The sequence below is a fragment of the Pseudophryne corroboree genome, chromosome 2 (genome assembly GCF_028390025.1).
Source record: "Pseudophryne corroboree isolate aPseCor3 chromosome 2, aPseCor3.hap2, whole genome shotgun sequence".
Lineage (NCBI taxonomy): Eukaryota > Metazoa > Chordata > Amphibia > Anura > Myobatrachidae > Pseudophryne > Pseudophryne corroboree.
The window spans coordinates 1,007,632,423-1,007,659,449 of NC_086445.1; the positions used below are offsets into that span (position 1 = coordinate 1,007,632,423).

Sequence of the window (27,027 nt, forward strand, 5' to 3'; positions counted from 1 at the left end):
TTTTGATAGCTGTCATCTGGGTAGATGGAAAGAAAATATACCTCTTTCACAATTTACACGACTGAGAAGGAATTGCTCTAGAATAGAAAAATATGAAGAACAATCTACCATTTATAGCAATAGATTCCATGACAGGGGTTATCCCACCAGCCTAGTAGAAAGAGCAAAACGTACAGCTAGAAATAAGGAGAGGGAAGAATTGCTTCAATATAAGGAAAAAAAGAAATGGGGGGAGGATGATTCAAAACTATTATGCCCCTTTAGTACGCAATTTAATGATGCGAATAAGACAGTAGAGAAGATTTTACGGAAAAATTGGCACATATTGCAAATGGATCCGATATTAGGTAAAAATCTTCCCACTAAGCCCACTATTGTCTATAGGAGAGCTAAGACAATAAAAAGTATGATTTCAAAGAGCTGTTTACAAAAGGTGTCAAATGATCGCATACCAAGTAATAAGTTAATACTTGGAAATATAAAAGGATTTTATCCATGCGGATCATGTAAAATATGCCCACAGGGATTAAAAGGTGCAAAATATTTTGAAGGTAATATATCAAATGAACAACATCTGATTAATTCTTTTATTAATTGCAATTCATGCTATATTATCTACATGCTGATGTGCCCATGTGGGCTTAAATATATAGGGAAGACCAAAAGACCTTTAAAAATCAGGGTCCTCGAGCATCTGCGGAATATTAAAAATGGGGTAATGAACCATAGCGTGCCGAGACACTTTCATAAACATCACAACAGTGACCCAAAGGGATTGAAATTCAAGGGAATTGAACAAGTGATGCAAGACCAAAGAGGAGGCAGTCGTGACAAAAAACTGATTAAAAGGGAAACCTTTTGGATAATAACACTAAATACCTTGATACCAAAAGGGTTAAACGAAAATTATGAATTGACACCATTTATTGAGGAACGGTGAATATGAGGTTTGGAAAAATCCTGTAGTCTGAGTGTCCCCCATATCAATACCGCCTCTGACTTTGGTAATCTTTTGTTAATTAATTTTTTTTTTTTGAAAATATAGTGACCGGTCAATCTTAATTAAATACTAGCTGAGCAGAATGTTCAGCATGTTACTCGTGTGCAATCATTTATAGGAAGTTACTATATGTAGAAATGTCAATTAGTATGTCCCTTATACCTGTTGCCATTTATGTCATTTATATCTTTTATATGTGTGGCCCTTTATAAAGTAAATAAGGGTTACATAAAGTGCTGATTTAATGCTGTTAAATATTTCATCTTAATATGCTTAGGACTAAAATGAAACATTGTAGTAGAAGTGGCTCATTTTGTTTCTGTGAAATCTTTTGTAAAGTGCTCCCACACTAGACTGGCGAATGTCAATCTTAATTGTTGATTAATCATCTTGTTATTCACAATTACCGCTCATATAACTAAATTACTATTTACCCTCAAAGGATCGATTAAACTGCAATAAGCAGGATAGCACTTTTTAAAAGCTAACTGCAGTATGTTAATAATAAAAATAATTGTTTAAACTACCAGCCAGTTAATTGTTTTAATTTTAATTAACTTAATGAAAGACACTTGTTTCCAGACATGGACGGTCTATGGTGCGTGCACTGTGTGTATTTTAATCATTGGAAGTAGCTGATTGGTGAGAACTGTTTTAAAAGGTAATGTCCGACGTTCAGCAAGCCAGCCCTCTGACGAAGTCTGTGACGAAACGCGTAGGGGCGTGGCTTGCTGACGTGTGTGGTCGTGCCCCCTCCTGCCTCGGTGGTTATCGACGGGTGACGGTGTCCCGACGTGCGGCGGCTGTATCCAGCGGTCCAGCGGCACGGGGCTGAGGTCCTGTCTCAGGAGATCTGCCGGAGGTTTGGAGAAATTGCCGGGGGCACTTGTGTGTTATATATCATGTGGTATTAAGCCCACAGCGGAGTTTGTTCTGGTACGGGCATATATCGCTGTGTTTTAAACTGCAGTAGCAGTGTGCTTTTATAATTAAAAATTGATTTTGCACTATGAAGCGCCCCCCCTGTCTCTCTTTTTAGATATCTGCCTTCCCGTGGAATTCCGGGTTATTTATGACGGCGGGGGAGCTGCGGTTCTATTGAAAAAAAAAGGACACTGGTGCTTTCACTCTCTTTTGATTAGAGAAGTGTTTTTAAGCTACATAGGCTTAAGACTGTTTCATTCTGACTGAGCGCATCTGATTATGTTACTAATTTATATATATATATATATATATATATATATATATATATATATATATATATATAGTATTTGCGCCTAAATTTAGTGCCCCCCCCCCTCTCTTTTTTACCCTATTGAGCCTGGAAACTGCAGGGGAGAGCCTGGGGAGCGTCCTTCCAGCGGAGCTGTGAGAGGAAATGGCGCCCGTGTGCTGAGGGAGATAGCCCCGCGGCGGACTTCTCCCGCTTTTTTTTATGGATATATGGCAGGGGATTTTACACACATATAGTCTTAATGACTATATTATGTGTATTTTTTGCCAATGTAAGGTAATCTTATTGCAGCCCAGGGCGCGGGCGCCCCCGCCCCCCCCCCCCCAGCGCCCTGCACCCATCAGTGACCGGAATGTGAGGTGTGCATGGGGAGCAATGGCGCACAGCTGCAGTGCTGTGCGCTACCTTAATGAAGACTGGGGTCTTCATCCGCCGATTTCCTGGACGTTCTTCTTGCTTCTGGCTCTGCAAGGGGGACGGCGGCGCGGCTCCGGGACCGGACGACCGAGGCTGGGCCTGTGTTCGATCCCTCTGGAGCTAATGGTGTCCAGGAGCTAATGGTGTCCAGTAGCCTAGAAGCCCAAGCTAGCTGCAAGCAGGTAGGTTCGCTTCTCTCCCCTAAGTCCCTCGTAGCAGTGAGTCTGTTTCCAGCAGATCTCACTGAAAATAAAAAAATAAGAATTTACTTACCGATAATTCTATTTCTCGGAGTCCGTAGTGGATGCTGGGGTTCCTGAAAGGACCATGGGGAATAGCGGCTCCGCAGGAGACAGGGCACAAAAAAGTAAAGCTTTACTAGGTCAGGTGGTGTGCACTGGCTCCTCCCCCTATGACCCTCCTCCAGACTCCAGTTAGGTACCGTGCCCGGACGAGCATACACAATAAGGGAGGCATTTTGAATCCCGGGTAAGACTCATACCAGCCACACCAATCACACCGTACAACTTGTGATCTAAACCCAGTTAACAGTATGACAACAGAAAGGGCCTCTTAAAGATGGCTCCTTAACAATAACCCGAATTAGTTAACAATAACTATGTACAAGTATTGCAGATAATCCGCACTTGGGATGGGCGCCCAGCATCCACTACGGACTCCGAGAAATAGAATTATCGGTAAGTAAATTCTTATTTTCTCTATCGTCCTAAGTGGATGCTGGGGTTCCTGAAAGGACCATGGGGATTATACCAAAGCTCCCAAACGGGCGGGAGAGTGCGGATGACTCTGCAGCACCGAATGAGAGAACTCCAGGTCCTCCTTTGCCAGGGTATCAAATTTGTAAAATTTTACAAACGTGTTCTCCCCCGACCACGTAGCTGCTCGGCAGAGTTGTAATGCCGAGACCCCTCGGGCAGCCGCCCAAGATGAGCCCACCTTCCTTGTGGAGTGGGCTTTTACAGTTTTAGGCTGTGGCAGGCCTGCCACAGAATGTGCAAGTTGAATTGTGTTACAAATCCAACGAGCAATCGACTGCTTAGAAGCAGGTGCGCCCAACTTGTTGGGTGCATACAATATAAACAGCGAGTCAGATTTTCTGACTCCAGCCGTCCTTGCAATGTATATTTTTAAGGCTCTGACAACGTCCAACAACTTGGAGTCCTCCAAGTCGCTAGTGGCCGCAGGCACCACAATAGGTTGGTTCAGATGAAATGCTGATACCACTTTAGGGAGAAAATGCGGACGAGTCCGCAGTTCTGCCCTATCCGAATGGAAGATTAGATAAGGACTTTTATAAGATAAAGCCGCCAATTCAGATACTCTCCTGGCAGAGGCCAGGGCTAGTAACATAGTCACTTTCAATGTGAGATATTTCAAATCCACCTTTTTCAATGGTTCAAACCAATGGGATTTGAGGAAATCTAAAACTACATTTAGATCCCACGGTGCCACCGGAGGCACCACAGGAGGCTGTATATGCAGTACTCCCTTGACAAAAGTCTGGACCTCAGGGACAGAGGCCAATTCTTTTTGGAAGAATATTGACAGGGCCGAAATTTGAACCTTAATGGATCCCAATTTGAGACCCATAGATAATCCTGATTGCAGGAAATGTAGGAAACGACCCAGTTGGAATTCCTCCGTCGGAACCCTCCGATCCTCGCACCACGCTACATATTTTCGCCAAATGCGGTGATAATGTTTCACGGTGACTTCCTTCCGTGCCTTAATCAAGGTAGGAATGACTTCTTCTGGAATGCCTTTCCCTTTTAGGATCTGGCGTTCAACCGCCATGCCGTCAAACGCAGCCGCGGTAAGTCTTGAAAAAGACAGGGACCCTGCTGTAGCAGGTCCCTTCTCAGAGGTAGAGGCCACGGTTCGTCCGTGAGCATCTCTTGAAGTTCCGGATACCAAGTCCTTCTCGGCCAATCCGGAACCACTAGTATTGTTCTTACTCTTCTTTGCCGTATGATCTTCAATACCTTTGGTATGAGCGGCAGAGGAGGAAACACATACACTGACTGGTACACCCAAGGAGTTACCAGTGCGTCCACAGCTATTGCCTGTGGATCTCTTGACCTGGCGCAATATTTGTCCAGTTTCTTGTTGAGGCGAGACGCCATCATGTCTACAATTGGTCTTTCCCAACGGTCTATTAACATGTTGAAGACTTCTGGATGTAGACCCCACTCTCCCGGATGAAGATCGTGTCTGCTGAGGAAGTCTGCTTCCCAGTTGTCCACGCCCGGGATGAACACTGCTGACAGTGCTATCACGTGATTCTCCGCCCAGCGAAGAATCTTGGCAGCTTCTGCCATTGCACTCCTGCTTCTTGTGCCGCCCTGCCTGTTTACATGGGCGACCGCCGTGATGTTGTCCGACTGAATCAACACCGGCTTTCCTTGCAGGAGAAGTTCCGCCTGGCTTAGAGCATTGTAGATTGCTCTTAGTTCCAGAATGTTTATGTGAAGAGACTTTTCCAGACTCGTCCATACTCCCTGGAAGTTTCTTCCTTGTGTGACTGCTCCCCAGCCTCTCAGGCTGGCGTCCGTGGTCACCAGGATCCAATCCTGAATGCCGAATCTGCGGCCTTCTAATAGGTGAGCCTTCTGCAACCACCACAGAAGTGACACCCTTGTCTTTGGTGACAGGGTTATTCGCAGGTGCATCTGCAGATGCGACCCTGACCATTTGTCCAACAGATCCCTTTGGAATATTCTTGCATGGAATCTGCCGAATGGAATTGCTTCGTAAGAAGCCACCATTTTTCCCAGGACTCTTGTGCATTGATGTACTGACACTTTTCCTGGTTTTAGGAGGTTCCTGACCAGATCGGATAACTCCTTGGCTTTTTCCTCTGGAAGGAAAACCTTTTTCTGAACCGTGTCCAGAATCATTCCTAGGAACAGCAGACGAGTTGTCGGGATTAAATGGGATTTTGGAATATTCAGAATCCACCCGTGTTGTCTTAGCACCTCTTGAGATAGTGCTAAAGCTGTCTCCAGCTGTTCTCTGGACCTTGCCCTTATTAGGAGATCGTCCAAGTATGGGATAACTAATACGCCTTTTCTTCGAAGAAGAATCATCATCTCGGCCATTACCTTGGTAAAGACCCGAGGCGCCGTGGACAATCCGAACGGCAGCGTCTGAAACTGATAGTGACAGTTTTGAACAATGAACCTGAGGTACCCCTGGTGTGCGGGGTAAATCGGAACGTGTAGATACGCATCCTTGATGTCCAAGGATACCATAAAGTCCCCTTCTTCCAGGTTCGCTATCACTGCTCTGAGTGACTCCATCTTGAACTTGAACTTTTTTATGTAGAGGTTCAAGGACTTCAGATTTAGAATAGGCCTTACCGAGCCATCCGGCTTCGGTACCACAAATAGAGTGGAATAATACCCCTTTCCTTGTTGTAATAGGGGTACTTTGACTATCACCTGCTGAGCGTACAGCTTGTGAATGGCTTCCAACACCCTCTCCCTTTCGGAAGAGACGGTTGGTAAGGCAGACTTCAGGAAACGATGAGGAGGATCCGTCTCTAATTCCAACCTGTACCCCTGAGATATTATCTGCAGGATCCAGGGGTCTACCTGCGAGTGAGCCCACTGCGCGCTGTAATTTTTGAGACGGCCCCCCACTGTCCCCGAGTCCGCTTGAGAGGCCCCAGCGTCATGCTGAGGTTTTTGCAGGAGCCGGGGAGGGCTTCTGTTCCTGGGAAGGAGCTGCCTGTTGGTGTCTCTTCCCTCTTCCTCTGCCTCGTGGCAGGTACGACAAGCCCTTTGCTCTCTTATTTTTGTAGGAGCGAAAAGGCTGCGGTTGAAAGGTCGGTGCCTTTCTCTGTTGGGGAGTGACTTGAGGTAAAAAAGTGGATTTCCCGGCAGTAGCCGTGGCCACCAAGTCTGATAGACCAACTCCAAATAACTCCTCCCCTTTATACGGCAAAACCTCCATGTGACGTTTTGAATCCGCATCGCCTGTCCACTGTCGTGTCCATAAGGCTCTTCTGGCTGAAATGGACATAGCACTCACCCGAGATGCCAGTGTGCAAATATCCCTCTGTGCATCACGCATATAGATAAATGCATCCTTTATTTTTTCTAACGACAGTAAAACATTGTCCCTATCTAGGGTATCAATATTTTCAATCAGGGATTCTGACCAAACTACTCCAGCACTGCACATCCAGGCAGTTGCTATAGCTGGTCGTAGTATAACACCTGCATGTGTGTATATATTCTTTTGAATAACTTCCATCTTTCTATCTGATGGATCCTTAAGTGCGGCCGTCTCAGGAGAGGGTAACGCCACTTGTTTGGATAAGCGTGTGAGCGCCTTGTCCACCTTAGGGGGTGTTTCCCAGCGCGCCCTAACCTCTGGCGGGAAAGGGTATAATGCCAATAACTTTTTTGAAATTATCAACTTTTTATCAGGAGCAACCCACGCTTCATCACACACGTCATTTAATTCTTCTGATTCAGGAAAAACTGTTTATAGTTTTTTTACACCATACATAATACCCTGTTTTACGGTATCTGTAGTATCAGCTAAATGTAACGTCTCCTTCATTGCCAAAATCATATAACGTGTGGCCCTACTGGAAAATACGTTTGAATTTCTACCGTCGTCACTGGAATCAGTGCCCGTGTCTGGGTCTGTGTCGACCGACTGAGGCAAAGGGCGTTTTACAGCCCCTGACGGTGTTTGAGGCGCCTGGACAGGCATTAATTGATTGTCCGGCCGCCTCATGTCCTCAACTGACTGTTTAAGGGAAGATAAACCATCACGTAATTCCACAAATAAAGGCATCCATTCTGGTGTCGACCCCCTGGGGGGTGACATCTGCATATTTGGCAATTGCTCCGCCTCCACACCAATATCGTCCTCATACATGTCGACACCACGTACCGACACACACCGCAAACTCACAGGGAATGCTCTAATGAAGACAGGACCCACTAGCCCTTTTGGGGAGACAGAGGGAGAGTCTGCCAGCACACACCACAAAGCGCTATATATACAAGGGATATCCTTATATTAAGTGCTCCCTTATAGCTGCTTTAATATATATATATATAGCCATTAATGTGCCCCCCCTCTCTGTTTTACCCTGTTTCTGTAGTGCAGTGCAGGGGAGAGACCTGGGAGCCGTTCTGACCAGCGGAGCTGTGACAGAAAATGGCGCCGTGTGCTGAGGAGATAGGCCCCGCCCCTTTTTCGGCGGGTTCTTCTCCCGCTATTTTTCCAGTCAGGCAGGGGTTAAATATCTCCATATAGCCCCTATGGGCTATATGTGAGGTATTTTTAGCCTTGTATAAGGTTTATATTTGCCTCTCAGAGCGCCCCCCCCCAGCGCTCTGCACCCTCAGTGACTGCCCAGTGAAGTGTGCTGAGAGGAAAATGGCGCACAGCTGCAGTGCTGTGCGCTACCTTATGAAGACTGAGGAGTCTTCAGCCGCCGTTTTCCGGACCTCTTCACGCTTCAGCATCTGCAAGGGGGTCGGCGGCGCGGCTCCGGGACCGGACTCCACGGCTGGGCCTGTGTTCGATCCCTCTGGAGCTAATGGTGTCCAGTAGCCAAGCAGCAAATCCACTCTGCATGCAGGTGAGTTTACTACTTTCCCCCTAAGTCCCACGTTGCAGTGATCCTGTTGCCAGCAGGACTCACTGTAAAGAAAAAAAACCTAAACTAAACTTTCTCTAAGCAGCTCTTTAGGAGAGCCACCTAGATTGCACCCTTCTCGTTCGGGCACAAAATCTAACTAGAGTCTGGAGGAGGGTCATAGGGGGAGGAGCCAGTGCACACCACCTGACCTAGTAAAGCTTTACTTTTTTGTGCCCTGTCTCCTGCGGAGCCGCTATTCCCCATGGTCCTTTCAGGAACCCCAGCATCCACTTAGGACGATAGAGAAAACCTAAATATACTTTCTTTTCTAGAAGCTCAGGAGAGCCCCTAGTGTGCATCCAGCTCGAGCCGGGCACAGATTCTAACTGAGGTCTGGAGGAGGGGCATAGAGGGAGGAGCCAGTGCACACCAGGTAGTCCTAATTCTTTCTTAGAGTGCCCAGTCTCCTTCGGAGCCCGCTATTCCCCATGGTCCTTACGGAGTTCCCAGCATCCACTAGGACGATCGATGATAAAGGTCACTTCTCTCTCTCAATAACTTTTTCTGGTTCTTTCAGTTCAGATGAAGCATCCACACAGTCACTATTCTACCTTTGTTGTTATCAACCTCTTTTGGGTTAATTTATGCAAAACATAATAGGTGGAGAGACCATAGTGTATACCATCAACTTTTATTAATTAAAAAGATATTCAGAATGCCAAAGACATGCATACCAAATATGACCACCTAGGGAAGGCACAAAGCAAAGCATGTAGGGGTTTTATTAAACAGAAGCTCCCCCTACTAAGCTGTACCTCCTTCGGGTCCCAGGTAGCACTAGCAGTCCAACACCAACGCGTTTCAACCTCAATTCAGGTCTTTTTCAAGGTGTAATGAAAATCTGAAGGACCAGATATTTATAATGATTCACATAAGACATACCTACTTCCTGTAGCTGGAGGTGTGTCTACATTCCTTTAAGCCAATACAGCGTTTCCTGTCTATATCATATAATTATATAGATTCCCAGTAATACCTCTTGTAATTTACACTTACTCTACTCATATTTTAACCTTTTAAAAACCTTTTTATAAACAAAAACCCGGCTCTTTTCCCGCTAGGCGTTCCATTGCTGGAACGCACAGCGTCACTTCCGGTTCCGCCGGAAGTGACATAGCCTCAATGGAACTTGCTAGTTGGGCTATTTTCCAAACCTCTATAGCAATTATCGAGCGTGTCACTTCCGGATCCGCCGTAAATGACATCGCACTGGAAACCCCATTGCTCTTCCCTCAGGTGTTCATGTCAACGTCACCTCCGTTTCCGTCGGAAGTGACGTTGCGGTCCTCGCGCTTCATAATGTGTATTTAATTTCCATGGTGACTGAGCAATTGTCAAGCGTGTCACTTCCGGATCCGCCGGAAGTGACATCGCGTTGGAGTGTTCATAACAACGTCACTTCCATTTCCGTCGAAAGTGACGTAGCGGGCCTCACACTTCATAGTTGTATATTTGATTTCCATGGTGACATAACAGTCTATCGGAAGCGGCCGCATTTTGCGTTCCACATAACCGAGATGGAACGCATTAATCACAAAGCTCAGCCAAATACATAAAAATCTCCTATACATCAACTGAAATAATATTTAAAACATAGTAATGTTTAAAAACATAACTCATAACGTTAGCCATATTGGCCACTATGACTTTCCTATTCTGAATCAATAGAATCCTCATTTCTTTTCAATAGATAAAATACAATATTTAAAATACATATATACATATATTAAAAAACCCTAAACAAGTTTTTATATAAAAAATTCCCATAAAAAATGAGGATACGGAGGAGAAACATCATTCAATCTAAACATTCTAAAAACCATTTTAACTCAAAATCTGTATTCAGACCTAAAGGATCTAATGTTTCTAACTCATAAATAGACCTCATTTCTGCCTTAGCTAAAAAGGTTTCAACCCCGTTAGTGCGCCAGTTTCCATCTACTTTTTTAATTCCTATAATGCTTTTAATATTACTAATAGAGCAATGATGTTTAAGGAGGAAATTATTAGACGGAGTGATTAATAAATCCCTTCTTGATATTTCTAAGGTGCTCTGACCAGCGTTCTCTTAATTTACGGGAGGTTTTTCCTATGAATTGGAGTCCGCAATTACACTCAATGAGGTATATGCAATTCGTACTGTTACAAGTCATAAATTAATTGATTTTGAACACCACTTTTGTAGCACTTAAAGTGTATTCTTCAATTTTTGTTGCCTGTTTTGTATGGGAAGTGCATACAATGCACGACCCACACCGATGAAAACCTTTGGTTTTAATTCTACCGGTCGTTTTTTCAAGAATCGCGCTTTTGACTATTTTATTCTTAACATTTGGTGCTGGCATTATCCGCTCAGCTATACTAGATAATGTCTGTGCAAAAGTAGCCCATGGGGGTTCAACTTGAACCTGTGCCTGCCTCGAATTATTTAAGAGGCTTTGGCGAAAGCTAAAACAATTTACACATAAACCATTTTGAACCAGACCCTGAGAGGTTAAGCCAGCTTTGCAAGACAAACATGAAATGAGTGTTGGTGCCGCTGTGGAGAGTGTATCCTCCTCACCCTTGCTTCTCTTAGACATGATGAATAAATCACATACCTGTACAGTGTTACTACACAATTTGTGACTGCAATCACTTTAAATTTTGTTAAAGTGACATACAATCCAATCCCTCCCTGCTTTGCACCAGCATTGAGGATCGGAATACACAGAAAACTGACAGAATTATTCGTAAAGTCAGCAATCACACTAGCAATCAGTCACAGATTATACATTAGTATAATAAGCAATGAGTACATAATCAACTACAGATACATTTCAAGTATGTAGGAGAAACATATCACTGCATTACCTTATATAGGAGTTTAAACGTATTCAGACGCACAGCGAAAGAAACATCAGTGATAGTTTTACAGACTCATATGCATCAGGCACTTATCCAACTATTTGAACTCAAAAATAGGATTTTAATACCTACCAGTAAATCCTTTTCTCTTAGTCCATAGAGGATGCTGGGGACACTTCAAGAACCATGGGATATAGACGGGATCCGCAGGAGACATGGGCACTTTAAGACTTTGAATGGGTGTGAACTGGCTCCTCCCTCTATGCCCCTCCTCTAGACTCCAGTTATAGGAACTGTGCCCAGGGAGATGGACATTTCGAGGAAAGGATTTATAGGTAACTAAGGTGGGACACATACCAGCACACACCTCAAACACGCCGTACAACCTGGCATTAAACAAACTCCAGTCAACGGCATGAACAACGTCAGCAACAGGCTGACTACAACATAACACAACCCGTGTGTAAACATTACTAATAACTGCAGATAGAGTCCGCACTGGGAAGGCGCCCAGCATCCTCTACGGACTAAGAGAAAAGGATTTACCGGTAGGTATTAAAATCCTATTTTCTCATACGTCCTAGAGGATGCTGGGGACGCTTCAAGAACCATGGGGTTTATACCAAAGATCTAGAACAGGCGGGAGAGTGTGGATGACTCTGCAGCACCGATTTACCAAACATGAGGTCCTCATCAGCCAGGGTATCAAACTTGTAAAATTTAGCAAAAGTGTTTGAACCTGACCAAGTAGCTGCTCGGCAGAGTTGTAATGCAGAGACTCCGCGAGCAGCCGCCCAGGTGGAGCCCACTTTCCTGGTAGAGTGGGCCTTTACTGATTTCGGTAACGGCAATCCAGCCGTAGAATGAGCCTGCTGAATCGTATTACAGATCCAGCGCGCAATAGTCTGCTTGGAAGCAGGCGTTCCAATCTTGTTGGCAGCATACAGGATAAACAGAGCCTCCGTTTTCCTAACCTGAGCCGTTCTGGTGACATAAATTTTCAAGGCCCTGACAACATCGAGGGATTTTGACTCCGCGAAGGCATCAGTAGCCAATGGCACCACAATAGGCTGGTTCATGTGGAACGATTAAACCATCTTCGGCAGAAATTGCTGACGAGTCCTCAACTCTGCTCTATCTACATGGAAGATTAAATAAGGACTCTTGTGAGACAAAGCCGCCAACTCAGACACCCGCCTTGCAGATGCCAAGGCCAACATCATGACCACTTTCCACGTGAGAAATTTCAACTCAACCTTCTGTAAAGGTTCAAACCAATGTGATTTAAGAAAATGCAACACCACATTAAGATCCCACGGTGCCACTGGGGGCACTAAGGAAGGTTGGATGTGCAAAACTCCTTTCACGAAGGTATGAACTTCCGGAAAGGAGGACAATTGTTTTTGAAAGAAAATCGATAAGGCCGAAATTTGCACTTTAAATCGAGCCTAACTTTAGGCCCGCATCCACACCTGCTTGCAGGAAATGGAGAAAACTCCCTAGCTGAAATTCTTCCATAGGAGCCTACTTGGATTCACATCAAGACACCTATTTCCTCCAAATACGGTGATAATGTTTAGACGTCACTCCTTTTCCTAGCCTGAAGAAGTGTGGGAATAACTTCATTGGGAATACCCTTTCGGGCTAGGATCCAGCGTTCAACCGCCAAGCCGTCAAACGTAGCCGCGTTAAGTCGTGGTACACGCACGGCCCCTGTTGTAACATATCCTCTCGAAGAGGAAGAGGCCAGGGATCTCTTATGAGTAATTCCTGAAGATCTGGATACCAAGCCCTCCTTGGCCAGTCTGCAGCAATGAGGATCACTTGAACCTTTGTTCTTCTTATGATCTTTAGCACCTTTGGAATGAGTGGAAGCGGAGGAAACACGTACACCGACTGAAACACCCATGGTGTTACCAGCGCGTCCACCGCTATTGCTCGAGGGTCCCTCGACCTGGAACAATATCTCTGAAGTTTCTTGTTAATGCTCAACGCCATCATGTCTATTTGAGGAATTTCCCAAAGACTTGTCACTTCTGCGAAAACCTCTTGATGAAGACTCCACTCTCCTGGATGGAGATCGTGTCTGCTGAGGAAGTCTGCTTCCCAGTTGTCCACTCCCGGAATGAAGACTGCTGACAGAGCGCTTGTATGTCTTTCCGCCCAGCGGAGAACTTTTGTGGCCTCTGCCATTGCCGCCCTGCTCTTTGTTCCGCCATGGCGGTTTATGTGTGCCACTGCTGTTATATTGTCCGACTGTATCAGGACAGGCAGATTGTGAAGAAGATGTTCCGCTTGAAGAAGGCCGTTGCAAATGGCATTTAACTCCAGAACGTTTGTGTGTAAACTTCCTGGCTTGACCATTTTCCCTGGAAGGTTTCCCCCTGTGTGACTGCTCCCCAGCCTCGGAGACTCGCATCCGTGGTCACTAGGATCCAGTCCTGGATCCCGAACCTGCATCCCTCTAGGTGGTGAGAGCTGTGCAGCCACCACAGGAGTGAGATTCTGGTCTTGGAGGACAAGACTATTTTCCGGTGCATGTGCAGATGGGATCCAGACCACTCGTCCAATAGGTCCCACTGAAACACTCTGGCATGGATCCTGCCAAAATGAATGGCCTCGTAGACCGCCACATCTTCCCCAGCAACCGAGTGCATTGATGAATTGATATTCTCGCTGGTTTCAGAATTTGTATTACCAAACTCTGAATTTCCAGAGCCTTCTCTTCTGGAAGAAAAACTCTCTGTAATTCTGTGTCCAGAACCATTCCCAAAAACAACAGCCGCTTCGTCGGATTCAACTGTGACTTCGGCAGGTTTAGGAGCCAACCAAGTTGTTGCAGCACTATCAGGGAGAGCGCAATGTCCTGTTCCAGCTTGTCTTTGGATCTCGCCTTTATCAGGAGATCGTCCAGGTACGGGATAATCGCGACTCCTTGCCTGCGAAGGAGGACCATAATTTCCGCCATTACCTTGGTGAAAATCCTCGGAGCCGTGGACAGACCAAATGGCAACGTCTGAAATTGGTAATGACAATCCTGAGTAGCAAACCTTAGGTAAGCCTGATGTGGCGGATACATGGGGATGTGTAAGTAGGCATCCTTTATGTCGACCGACACCATGAAATCCCCTTCCTCGAGACTGGAGATCACTGCTCGGAGAGATTCCATCTTGAATTTGAATTCTCTCAGGTAATGATTGAGGGACTTTAGGTTCAGAATTGGTCTGACTGAGCCGTTCGGCTTCGGGACCACAAACAGGCTTGAATAAAAGTCTTCTCCCTGTTGTGCCGGGGGAACCCTGACAATGACTTGATTTAGACACAACTTTTGTATCGCATCGCATACTACCTCCCTGTTCGGAAGAGAAGCTGGTAAGGCTGATTTGAAAAACGTTGAGGGGGAACGTCTTGAAGCTCCAGTTTGGGACACTATTTCTAAAATCCACGGGTCTAGGGCCGAACGAGCCCAGAATTGACTGAAAAGCTTGAGACGTGCCCCCACCGGTGTGGATTCCCGCAGAGGAGCCCCAGCTTCATGCGGTGGATTTGGCAGAAGCCGGGTAGGACTTCTGCTCCTGAGAACCTGCCACGGCCGGAGATCTTTTACCTTTTCCGCTTCCTCTATTAGCAAGGAAGGAATAACCTCTGCATTTTTTGTATTTATTCGGCCGAAAGGACTTCATCTGCAAGTGGTACGCTTTCTTTTGTTGTGGAGGAACATAAGGCAAAAATGACGACTTACCCGCGGTAGCCGTAGATACCAGTTCAGTGAGACCTTCACCAAACAATACACCACCTTTATACGGTAGAGTTCCATAGCTTTCTTAGAGTCAGCATCAGCATTCCATTGATGAATCCAAAATGCCCTCCTAGCTGAGACTGCCATGGCATTGGCCCTTGATCCCAAGAAGACTAAATCTCTGCCTCCTTTAGGTAGGCTGCAGCGTCCCTGATATAACCCAGCGTTAAAAGGATGGTATCCCTGTCCGGGGTATCTATATCAGATGACAAGTTATCTGCCCATTTTTCGATAGCACTACTCACCCACGCAGATGAAATACCTGGTCTGAGTAGTGTACCTGTGGTGACGTAAATAAATTTCAGCGTATTTTCCTGCCTACAATCCGCAGGATCCTTAAGGGCTGCCGTGTCAGGAGACCGTAAAACCACCTTTTTAGACAAACGTGAGAGCGCCTTGTCTACAACGGGAGGTGACGCCCACTTTTCTCTATCCCCAGAGGGGAACGGATATGCCATTTGAATCCTTTTGGGAATCAGAAACTTTGTCAGGATTTTCCCACATTTTTTCAAAGAGGGCATTCAGTTCATGAGAGGGAGTAAACGTTACCTCAGGTTTCTTTCCCTTATACATAGAGACCCTAGTATCAGGAACAGCAGGGTCCTCGGAGATATGCAACACATCTTTTATTGCCACAATCATGTACTGAATGCTCTTTGCCAATTTTGGGTCTAATCTGGTATCACTAGTCAGTGTCTGTGTCGGTATCTGTGTCTGCTAACTGCGCAAACAAACGTTTATGTGACCTCGAGGGGGTCTGTACCTGTGATAACACATCCTCCACAGATATTTTCCATACCTGGTTCTGAGACTCAGATTTATCTAATCTCTTATTAATAAGAGCCACATTAGCATTCAACACATTTACCCAGTCAGGAGTCGGCGGTGCCGACAGGGTCACCCCCACAGCCGTTTCTGCCCCCAACAGTCTCCTCCTGGGAAGAGCACTCCGCCTCAGACATGCCGACACACCTGTACCGACACCCACAGACACACTGGGCCAAAAGTGGGACAGACCCACAGTAAAGCCTGTCAGAGAAACACAGAGTGAGTTTGCCAGCTCACAAACCAGCACCTGTCCCGGTTCTGAAACGTTATAAATATAATGCCTCAGACCCTGCAGCGCTTTATAAACACTTAATATTGCACCAAATATGCTGTGCCCCCCGTTTTGCACCCTGTTACTTGTTATAGCAGTGGTGAGGAAGGACAAGCGTCTCTGCATGCTCTGGAGAGAAAATGGCGCTGATTTGAGCTGTGAGGGCTAAGCCCCGCCCCCTACATGGCGCGCTTCAGCCCGCTCTTTTTAAGATAAATGCCGGCGGGGGTACGAATTTAGTGGCCAGGCACTTCAATTACAGTCTGACAGCCTGAAAAGAGGTTTATAATGCTGTCCAGGCGCCCCCCCCCCTCCGCACCGCCGCTGTGTGTGGGAGAATGGCGCACAGCGCGATAGCTGTGCGGTACCTCAGAAAGCAGTCACTGAAGTCTATCTTCTTCTACTCACCTGTCTTCTGGCTCTGCAAGGGGGGTGACGGCAGGCTCTGGGAGTGAACCCCTAGGCGTACCTAGTGTTCCAATCCCTCAGGAGCTAATGGTGTCCTGTAGCCAAGAAGCAGAGCCTTTAAACTCCCTAGAAGTAGGTCTGACTTCTCTCCCCTAAGTCCCACGATGCAGGGAGACTGTTGCCAGCAGACTCCCTGAAAATAAAAAACCTAACAAAGTCTTTTCCGAGAAACTCAGTAGAGCTCCTCAGTTGTGCATCCAGTCAGCCTGGGCACAGATTCTAAACTGGAGTCTGGAGGAGGGGCGTAGAGGGAGGAGCCAGTTCACACCCCTTCAAAGTCTTAAAGTTCCCATGTCTCCTGCGGATCCCGTCTATATCCCATGGTTCTTGAAGTGTCCCCAGCATCCTCTAGGACGTATGAGAAAGACAGATAGAGACTTAGTGCTGTATCACCCAGCTCAGGAGAGTGGGATACAGGGAGACCTCACCCCGCTTCCAGGATCGATCAATACGTTAATGAACGCTGAGTGGATCCAGATGCTATTAGTGTACACAATCGCCCGGTGAACCTACAGTGAACACAGACGCCCAAGTGAACACTCCACAGCCGCCTATGCTGCGACTGGATCCTTTTAGATACACAGCGTCTCAGATGGAAGCAGGAACTCAGTTCATGGCGGGAAACTTGGAGGAAACTGGTCATGAACCGGGGGGAGGGGCAACCAAGGGAGCGTCTTACTCCCCACTGCTGACATCAATCCTAGGGATCGTGACTTCATACTACCCCTGGAGCCTATAACCCCTGAGGCCAAGCGCCGGTGCACCCGAGGTGGCAGCCGTGTCAGCGACTGTTCAGTAGTCACCATCCCGAAACAGTGCGGCTGTGTCTCGCGTTTCCCCTACTAAGCGGTACCGATGCCTTACCTTACCCCTGTGCTCCAGCCACAGCATGGTAACGTCTGCTGGACTTGCTAGTACATCCTACACAGACACCCGCCGAAACAGCACTGTACACGTGGGTAAGCGTTGTCGCAACCCGACGGGGAGTTGTTGGAGCAACTCTCTCCAAGGTACGTATATGACGCTTTTTAGAAAGATCCCTCAAAAGAAAAATAAAAAAAAATTGTAAGACCATAAAAATAAAACAAAAAAAGCTTACGGCTACTAAAAACCAGCAGCCCATTGACCATGTTCCGCGCTCCTGCCGCACCAAACAAAAAAACTGATTTGCCTGAGCCAGGGATATAGGGACGGGCCCCCTTCCATGCTGGGAGGCCGAAAGCTTTGATCGTTTGGTGCCAATCCGCTGTCGCTACCTCATATCCCAATGTTATCCTGTGGATAACTTGTGGACCCTGCCGGAGAAAAAAAAAAGTGTCACAGTCAATTAATATAAACAGGGGTAACCGAAAGGCTGGTATGATCACCACTGGCTTTTGAGAAAAGGACTTGTTTGTTTTCTTGTTTTTTTTTATTTTTTATATCTTCTGTAATTTCACATTAAGCAATTCTAAAAGCTATCTATTCATTATCTCAGTGGCCACTAACCAGATGAGAAAGAATCTCCAAAATACAGATTTGATTAAACCATGGTATAGAAGTCCTAATTATAATTCAGCTGTCTGGTCATAACCACCCATGGCTCATCTGGATGGTCTCCCCTATGGGGCACCAATCTTTGCACTGTTTCCACTGTAGTTGGGCCTTGCTATTCTAGCAAGGCTGTTCTAACTCGTTTGAAATTGCCCACAACTAAACTGCCTCTATAGCTTTCATGTAGGATGACCAGTCTTACTTCACAAGGACTCATTTCCCAGATCATGCCATCTGTACCCTCCCGGTTAGCAGAGGTTCAGAGACATATCCCAACGGGGCAGTTCCTGAGGTCAGAGCTTCACATTTTTATTAACGTTGTGAATAACTAATACATCATAGCTCGTTGTATACAGTCTCTATAATATACACTTTGGATGCAAGTATCATGTATTTCACAGTGAATTTGGGAGTCCTCTCCACCTTTCCCTTATATTCACAGTAGAGCTAACTGGGTGGTATATTTATCTGTAATCAGAAGCCAAGCAAGTTCATTATGCAATTATTTTAAACAGGGATCAGTGGCAGATTTTTGGGGACTGAATATACTGGGCCATAGACCACATCACATGGGCTTGTGGGGAGTGGCATGGAGAAGCCACGCAATCTGTCAGCTACCACGCTACAACTGTTACAGCCACTTGCATATGAATGAATACCTGCTCTCATGACAATAGCCGAAGTGCTGCAGTTTAAAAAAAAAAAAAAGCACTGGAATAAGAAGTAGACTTACAGGGTACTGGTCCAGGTCAACAGGCTCCCTGAACGGCTCAGAGTCTTCACATTCTATAATGAAGTCAACCAACTTCATGCAACTTTTCTTCCAGCTATTTGCATTATTCCGTCTCTGTTGCAATAAAAAGGACACAGTCGTTATAGGCTGATTAAGTGGTAACCAAAGTATCACCATAAAAGTAATGTACAATCCGCTGCGTGAATAACAGTTAAAGTGGATAAGACCTCCAGATACTCATGCACTTCCTATTGACATGACACACATGGAGACCCTCCTGAACAGTTACACACCATCTCAACCACCCCTGAAGAGGACATGAGGTAAAGGAAAAGACAAGGAAAAAGATATGTGAAGGGGAGAAGACTATACTTTCAGTACAGGTGTATATCAGAGTGCAGGATCATTAATAGACATTAATGTAATCCTGATTTCCCTTTCAAGTGGTGGCAATACTTGCTAGAAAAAATAAGAATTTACTTACCGATAATTCTATTTCTCGTAGTCCGTAGTGGATGCTGGGGACTCCGTAAGGACCATGGGGAATAGCGGCTCCGCAGGAGACTGGGCACATCTAAAGAAAGCTTTAGTACTACCTGGTGTGCACTGGCTCCTCCCCCCATGACCCTCCTCCAAGCCTCAGTTAGGATACTGTGCCCGGACGAGCGTACATAATAAGGAAGGATTTTGAATCCCGGGTAAGACTCTTACCAGCCACACCAATCACACCGTACAACTTGTGATCTGAACCCAGTTAACAGCATGATAACAGAGGAGCCTCTGAAAAGATGGCTCACTACAGCAATAACCCGATTTTTTGGTAACAATAACTATGTACCAGTATTGCAGACAATCCGCACTTGGGATGGGCGCCCAGCATCCACTACGGACTACGAGAAATAGAATTATCGGTAAGTAAATTCTTATTTTCTCTAACGTCCTAAGTGGATGCTGGGGACTCCGTAAGGACCATGGGGATTATACCAAAGCTCCCAAACGGGCGGGAGAGTGCGGATGACTCTGCAGCACCAATTGAGAGAACTCCAGGTCCTCCTCAGCCAGGGTATCAATTTTGTAGAATTTTACAAACGTATTTGCTCCTGACCAAGTAGCTGCTCGGCAAAGTTGTAAAGCCGAGACCCCTCGGGCAGCCGCCCAAGATGAGCCCACCTTCCTTGTAGAGTGGGCATTTACAGATTTTTGGCTGTGGCAGGCCTGCCACAGAATGTGCAAGCTGAATTGTACTACAAATCCAACGAGCAATAGTCTGCTTAGAAGCAGGAGCACCCAGCTTGTTGGGTGCATACAGGATAAACAGCGAGTCAGATTTTCTGACTCCAGCCGTCCTGGAAAATAGGATTTTGGTACTTACCAGGTAAATCCTTTTCTTTGAATCCATAGGGGGCACTGGAGTACTCTTGGGATATGGACGGGCGTAGCCGAACAAAGGCACTGAATATTCAAATTTAGGACTCTCCCCCCCTCCATATCCCCAAGTACCTCAGTGTACTTTGCCAGTGTTTTTTACTGAGCGAACAGGATATAGAGAGGTTGACAATGGAGAATACCTATAACATAACGGACAACAACAAAGTTGACCTATAACCTTATTGTCAACTACACAGTTGACACCATAACCATAACATAACGGACAACAACAATGTTGACCCATAACCTTACTGTCAACTAAACAGTTGACCCCATAACCGATAGAACTTTATAATTTGAACCAATCGGTGAAAATGTGTTATTATAAGCTCCTCTGAGCTTAATATCAATGAAGTAAACTTGTTACCCTAAGCTCCCTTGAGCTTAAAACAACCCAGGTAAAACTGCTCTGGGTGGGCGTCCAGTGCCCCCTATGGATTCAAAGAAAAGGATTTACCTGGTAAGTACCAAAATCCTATTTTCTTTATCATCCACTAGGGGTCACTGGAGTACTCTTGGGACGTACCAAAGCTTCCCTCGTGGGCGGGAGAGCTGTTTGATACTTGTAACAGTAGGCAGCCAAAGCTAGATGCTGACGGCGCCACCATTCATAACGTGTAAAAGTGCACAAACGTGGTGCACTGAAGGCTATGTAGCCGCGTCGTAGACGCTCCACGACCCGCTGGGTCTGACATTCCCACAGAACCTGTGGGATGAACTATTACTGACGTAGGCGATTGTAACTTAGCCTTAAAGTAAGCCTGACTTGTAGTCATTATTATCCAACTGGATAATGTCTGCTGAGAAACTGGCTAACCCCAGTTCGCAGTATCATATAGAACAAACAACGTATTCATATCACGTACTGTAGACGTTCGGTACATATATAAACGCGTAATGCGTGTACCACATTCAGAATTCTAGAATGTGCTGTCCCCACAGGAACCACTATTGGTATATTGATGTGAAGAATACGAAAGCGGATTTCGTCCGAAGATCTGCTTTGTCATGAGAAACTCAAATACGGTGGCTTGGAATACAAGGCACCCAAATATGAAAACAAAACCCTTGCCGAAGCACCCTTGCCGACGACAAGGCTAGAAGAAAAATGTTTTCCAAAGTGAGAAACTTAATTCTCATTTGTTGTAAGGGTTCAAAAAATATGAAACTTAATTCCCATTTGTTGAAAGGGTTCCAAAATATGAAAACTGTAATAAATCTGAACCCAACCTCAAATCGCCTGGCGCTGTAGGTGGGATAAATAGAGTCTGAACTTTGGTGACACCTTGTAGAAAGATGTTTACAGACGCAAATAGAGGCAAACGTCTTTGAAAATACGTTTACCACACAGATACCTGCACACTTAGTGCAGATGAACGCAGTTTTCCATCCCACCCTGTTTAACAGAATACGGGTAACTTGAAGTATGATGTTGGAAACTTCCGAGGTTTACAACCTATGTAAACACACTAAATTTTTTTAATAATGAGCTGCCTTAAGCGGCTTACTATTTCGTAACATGGTTGGTATAACCGATACTGTAATGCTCTATTTTTTAAGAGGGCGGTCTGAACCCTCACCCCGTCAACCGCAGCTGCGGTACATAGATAATAAGTATATAGATAAGTATGGGTAAAAGAACGTTCCCTGATGTAACAGGTTGGACGTATTATGAGCGGGCCAAGATCGTGTGCAAGTATTCCTTGAAAATTCGAGAAGCAAACTTCTACGAAATCCATGAGATACCACCAGTATGACTGTGACGAACTGTCTTCTGATCCGTTTTGGCAACGGAGAGAGAAACGGAAAATGGCGGAGCGAGATACACGATGCTGAATGACCCCATGAATGTGAGAGACTTCACCGCCACTGCCCTTGTGATCTGTTTTGTACACATACTGAGCTTTTGTAATTGTGGCGAGATGCCATCATGTATACTTGAGGGTAACCTCCTTCTGTGGACTCAGATATGAAACACCTCTGGATTTAATGTCCAGTTTTGAAGATCCAAATGCTGACGGGTGAGATCATCTGTCTAACAGATGTCCACTCACGGATTGATCTCTTGACATTTTCACATAATGGCGTTCTGAGCCATTGAAGATTTGAGTTACCTGCCGCATTGCCATGCGGCTTCTTGGTTCTCACTGGTTGTTGTGTATGCAACTGCCGTTGCTTCGTTTGACTGCTTAAGGCCAGCGTGAGCCAGGCATGAAAAAACAAAATTACATGAAACTCACGGTTGTTTCTCTCCACGAAAATCTTTAGTAAAAAGCGAAAGATTTATTCGTTCTGAAGAGAAACCAGAGTCTATCCCTGGTCAGACTGAAAGTGAATCATTTATTGCATTGTAAAATGCACAGAGTTCTAGGACATTTATCGACAGCAATCTGTCGTGTTTTAGAACCTTTGCGTTGATTTTAACTACAAATCCTGACTCTCTGTGACTGTCGTCCAGAGTATATGCACCCTTGTCCCTCTGTGGGTACGCGAGTGAAGGGTGGCGAACTAAATTGAAAACACATCTTTATTCTTAATAGATGAATACACCAATGTACCGCTAGTGTGCGTGTACTTTTGTTCTTGCTGGTGTAGTAGGTAAAAGTATTTGATTTACCGTATTCATAATGTTACCTAGGAATTGACATCGTTTAGACAGACTTAGATGCGATTGTTTTCGAACTTGATCTGCTACCGCAGTATACCTTAGTAGCGCAAGCTAGAGGAACTTTGTTGATACATAGTTTTTATGTGAGATGAGCTATCATCCCAACATCACTTTGGTAAATACCGGGAGCGATAAGCAATGGTAGAAATGAAATGGTTAATGGTTGTGGCGATTTGCAAACGCTAGAACCTGTGATGAAGAAACCGGACTGGGTAAATACGCATTGTGAAGATCAAATGCAATTATACAATTTTGTGGCTCCAATAAGCAAAAACTAACTGCAGAAAATCCATTTTCTAACTGTAGTAAATGACTTGCTGATTGATATTGCAACGGAGCTGTTTGGTTTTGCCCAAACAGAGGAGAATAAGTAACTCTGACTGTGTTGGCGTACTATTGCCTGGTTTATAACCCAGCAAAGACTAAATGACAACCTGCCAAACCGTTCGACAGAAGCAGTTTTGTACTCTAAGCTGTAAATAGCTGAGACATATATGAGTTGAAGTCCTGAAACCTCGCAAATGTAACATGAAAAGACGCGCTTCCACAATTGTAAAAGAGGTCATCAAACCACTGGCTTGCTGACTGTAACGTCATGTCGTTACAAAGCGTGACTGTTTCGTATAAAGGTATAAAACGCCGTTACAAGTATACTGTATGCGCTAATGGCTGAATATCCTAAAGGGATAAAATGCCGTTACAAGTATATCAAATGTAGGAGCAAACAAGCTCTGGCCTTGTCGCGCTTAACTAGCGACCATGAAAATAACCGGCGTTAGCAGAAGCTTTACAGATATACTCTGCAGCTTCTTTTAACAGTGATCGGCATGGTTTCATACATAGATTCTAGTGACCCAATGGGGTTTTTATAATGTTTGACAGAAACGCATATACCAATGGCGGATCGCGTCCTTTTGGAAACGATTATGTATGGTTGTCCAAAACCCCGCACTATCTGCGTGCTGGACTAATGTACCCTTCTCACTCGTAGTTATCTGTGTGAGATTTGACATAGAATCGTGCATTAAATTATAAGACCAGTGAAATAAACACTCTGGTACCCAAAGGAAAATTGGCCCTTTGGAAAGACTGTCTTTTGTTAGCGCTGGCGGAGTCATTCCGAGACTCCGATTACCGCTGTTTTAATTTGAATTGCCAATGTTAACAATTTTAGTCTGCACTAGAGCCTTATCCGCTATGTAGACAGACATCATAATAGGCAACAAACAGACACTTGCACGACTTAATAAAGTTATTATATGGCATATATATCTATATATATATGTTATTGCTGAACAGCATATTTATTAGGAAACTAAAATGTTCTTTATGTGAAAAGCAGTTCACATGGGCATGAAACCCGAACCAAATTCCTACCAACACCCCTGCGCCTTCTGGTGGCTTAAAGATGTAGGGCAGGAATGTTCTAGAATAATCCTGAACTAAAAATTCCCACTAACACCACTGCGCCTCCTTGTGGAGTAGAGGTGTATGGGCGGAATGTTCTGGAATTATAAGCTGGAAAAACAGCAATGATTAAAATGGCCCTCATGCCATGCTTTCACAGAAAATCACAGTACAGGTTACCTGCTGCAGTGTTAATATAGGCTGAACAGCCTATTATACAGTTATTATAGGCTTAATAGCCTATTATACAGTGATAACACAGGTGTAGGATACAGTAAAATACATGCATTTAGTTAGCCTTCATTAATATGAACACTGCCTGCAGTGCTATTATCTTACAGCCTTAACAGAAAATATGGTTAAACCTGCAATAGGCTATGCCAGTGATAGCCTATTGCCAGCCAAAGCCTCATATATATATTATATATATCAAATGTGCTTAAACATATAATCACAGGTCATACTGATATCATGCCAGCAAAAAGCTTCATTATATATCATCTATATAAAAATGTGCTGAAACATATATAATATACATAGTCTACAGTGTTATAACCCATGACACTGTTTAAAACGCTGCGCTGCTTGTGAGGTAGCTGAGCAGCCTATTTAGTAACCCATGCAGCCTTTTGCTGCTGCGATGGCCATTACTTCCCCTCCCCCCCCCCTGCATCCCCATGTTACCCGCAACGTACGGGGATCGGGTGCAGGGAGCAGGAGAGCGCTGTATATAGCGTCCGGGGATCGAGTGCAGGGAGCAGGAGAGCGCTGTATATAGCCGGGACCGTCCGGAAGAGCGGGCAGCGCCTTCCTACAACAGTACACAGTCCTGTGTCCGGCATCAGCGGCGTGCGGTGTTCCTGGCAGAGCGGGCGGCTTTGTTATCACACGGAGCCCTTCCCCTGTCTCGGCGGCGCCTCTGTAGTGGTGCCGGGCAATCAGCGCTGTGAGAGCGGCCGGCGTCTGAGTGACGTGCGGCCGCTCTGCGCGTAGTTCAGTGGGACCCTCAGCGGCGGCTTCAGCGGCGGCTCCAGCACACTTTACACACAGCAGGGCGGCAGCGTGAGCTGACCGCCCTAACATACCTTGTTCCATGTGACGGCTTTTCTCCTGGCTGTGACGGGGCTTCTCTCTGCAAGCTCCGTTTCAGCCTCCAGCTTCACATGTTGGCTGTCACTGGGCTTCTCTCTGCAAGCTCTGTTTCAGCCTCCAGCTTCACATCTTGGCTGAGCTCAGTTTCAGGCTTCCTTTCAGCTCTCTGTCTCATCCTGGCTGTGACGGAGCTTCTTCCTGTAAGCTCCGTTCAGTTTGCAGGAGACAGTGGCTGCCTGTGGCTGTGAGGGTGCTCTTTGTGAGGACCGACACGCCATGCGCTGTCTTATAGCGCCTGTGGCTGTGAGGGTGCTCTTTGTGAGGACCGACACGCCATACGCTGCCTTGCAGCGGCACCATCCCGGACCCATGTTTTTCAGAAACTGGGACGGGAAGTGTAAAAATTAAAAAGAAAAAGAAAAAAAATCTTCTGAAATGTGGGCTCATTCCCACAAGCCGATGTTCATCTGTGAGCACCGAAAAAACACTGGCAAAGTACACTGAGGTACTTGGGGATATGGAGGGGGGGAGAGTCCTAAATTTGAATATTCAGTGCCTTTGTTCGGCTACGCCCGTCCATATCCCAAGAGTACTCCAGTGACCCCTAGTGGATGATAAAGAAACATATTTTCAGGGCCCTGACAACGTCTAGCAACTTGGAGTCCTCCAAGTCCCTAGTAGCCGCAGGCACCACAATAGGTTGGTTCAGGTGAAACGCTGAAACCACCTTAGGGAGAAACTGAGGACGAGTCCTCAATTCCGCCCTGTCCGAATGGAAAATCAGATAAGGGCTTTTACAGGATAAAGCCGCCAATTCTGACACGCGCCTGGCCCAGGCCAGGGCCAACAGCATGACCACTTTCCATGTGAGATATTTTAACTCCACAGATTTAAGTGGTTCAAACCAATGTGACTTTTGGAACCCAAAAAACTACATTGAGATCCCAAAGTGCCACTGGAGGCACAAAAGGAGGCTGTATATGCAGTACCCCTTTTACAAACGTCTGAACTTCAGGGACTGAAGCTAGTTCTTTTTGGAAGAAAATTGACAGGGCCGAAATTTGAACCTTAATGGACCCCAATTTCAGGCCCATAAACACTCCTGTTTGCAGGAAATGTAGGAATCGACCCAGTTGAATTTTCTCCGTCGGGCCTTACTGGCCTCGCACCACGCAACATATTTTCGCCAAATGCGGTGATAATGTTTTGCGGTTACATCCTTCCTGGCTTTGATCAGGATAGGGATGACTTCATCCGGAATGCCTTTTTTCCTTCAGGATCCGGCGTTCAACCGCCATGCCGTCAAACGCAGCCGCGGTAAGTCTTGGAACATACAGGGTCCTTGTTGGAGCAGGTCCCTTCTTAGAGGTAGAGGCCACGGATCCTCCGTGAGCATCTCTTGAAGTTCCGGTTACCAAGTCATTCTTGGCCAATCCGGAGCCACGAATATAGTGCTTACTCCTCTCCATCTTATCAATCTCAGTACCTTGGGTATGAGAGGCAGAGGAGGGAACACATACACTGACTGGTACACCCACGGTGTTACCAGAGCGTCTACAGCTATTGCCTGAGGGTCCCTTGACCTGGCGCAATACCTGTCGAGTTTTTCCCAACGG

At 45.7% G+C, this 27,027-nt stretch overlaps 1 protein-coding gene and 1 non-coding gene across 3 annotated transcripts in view; both read right to left on the reverse strand.

Annotated features, from left to right (window-relative positions):
* Positions 1–27,027, reverse strand: part of BRWD1 (bromodomain and WD repeat domain containing 1) — a 403,503-nt gene that overhangs the window by 54,970 nt on the left and 321,506 nt on the right. For both annotated transcript variants that reach the window (XM_063956583.1, XM_063956584.1), the window contains exon 34: positions 18,817–18,930. In XM_063956583.1, the coding sequence (XP_063812653.1) occupies positions 18,817–18,930 (114 nt within the window). The remainder of the gene's footprint in view (positions 1–18,816; positions 18,931–27,027) is intronic.
* Positions 22,437–22,556, reverse strand: LOC135054132 (U5 spliceosomal RNA). The gene has a single exon (XR_010243380.1). It is a non-coding gene; the product is annotated as a U5 spliceosomal RNA (small nuclear RNA).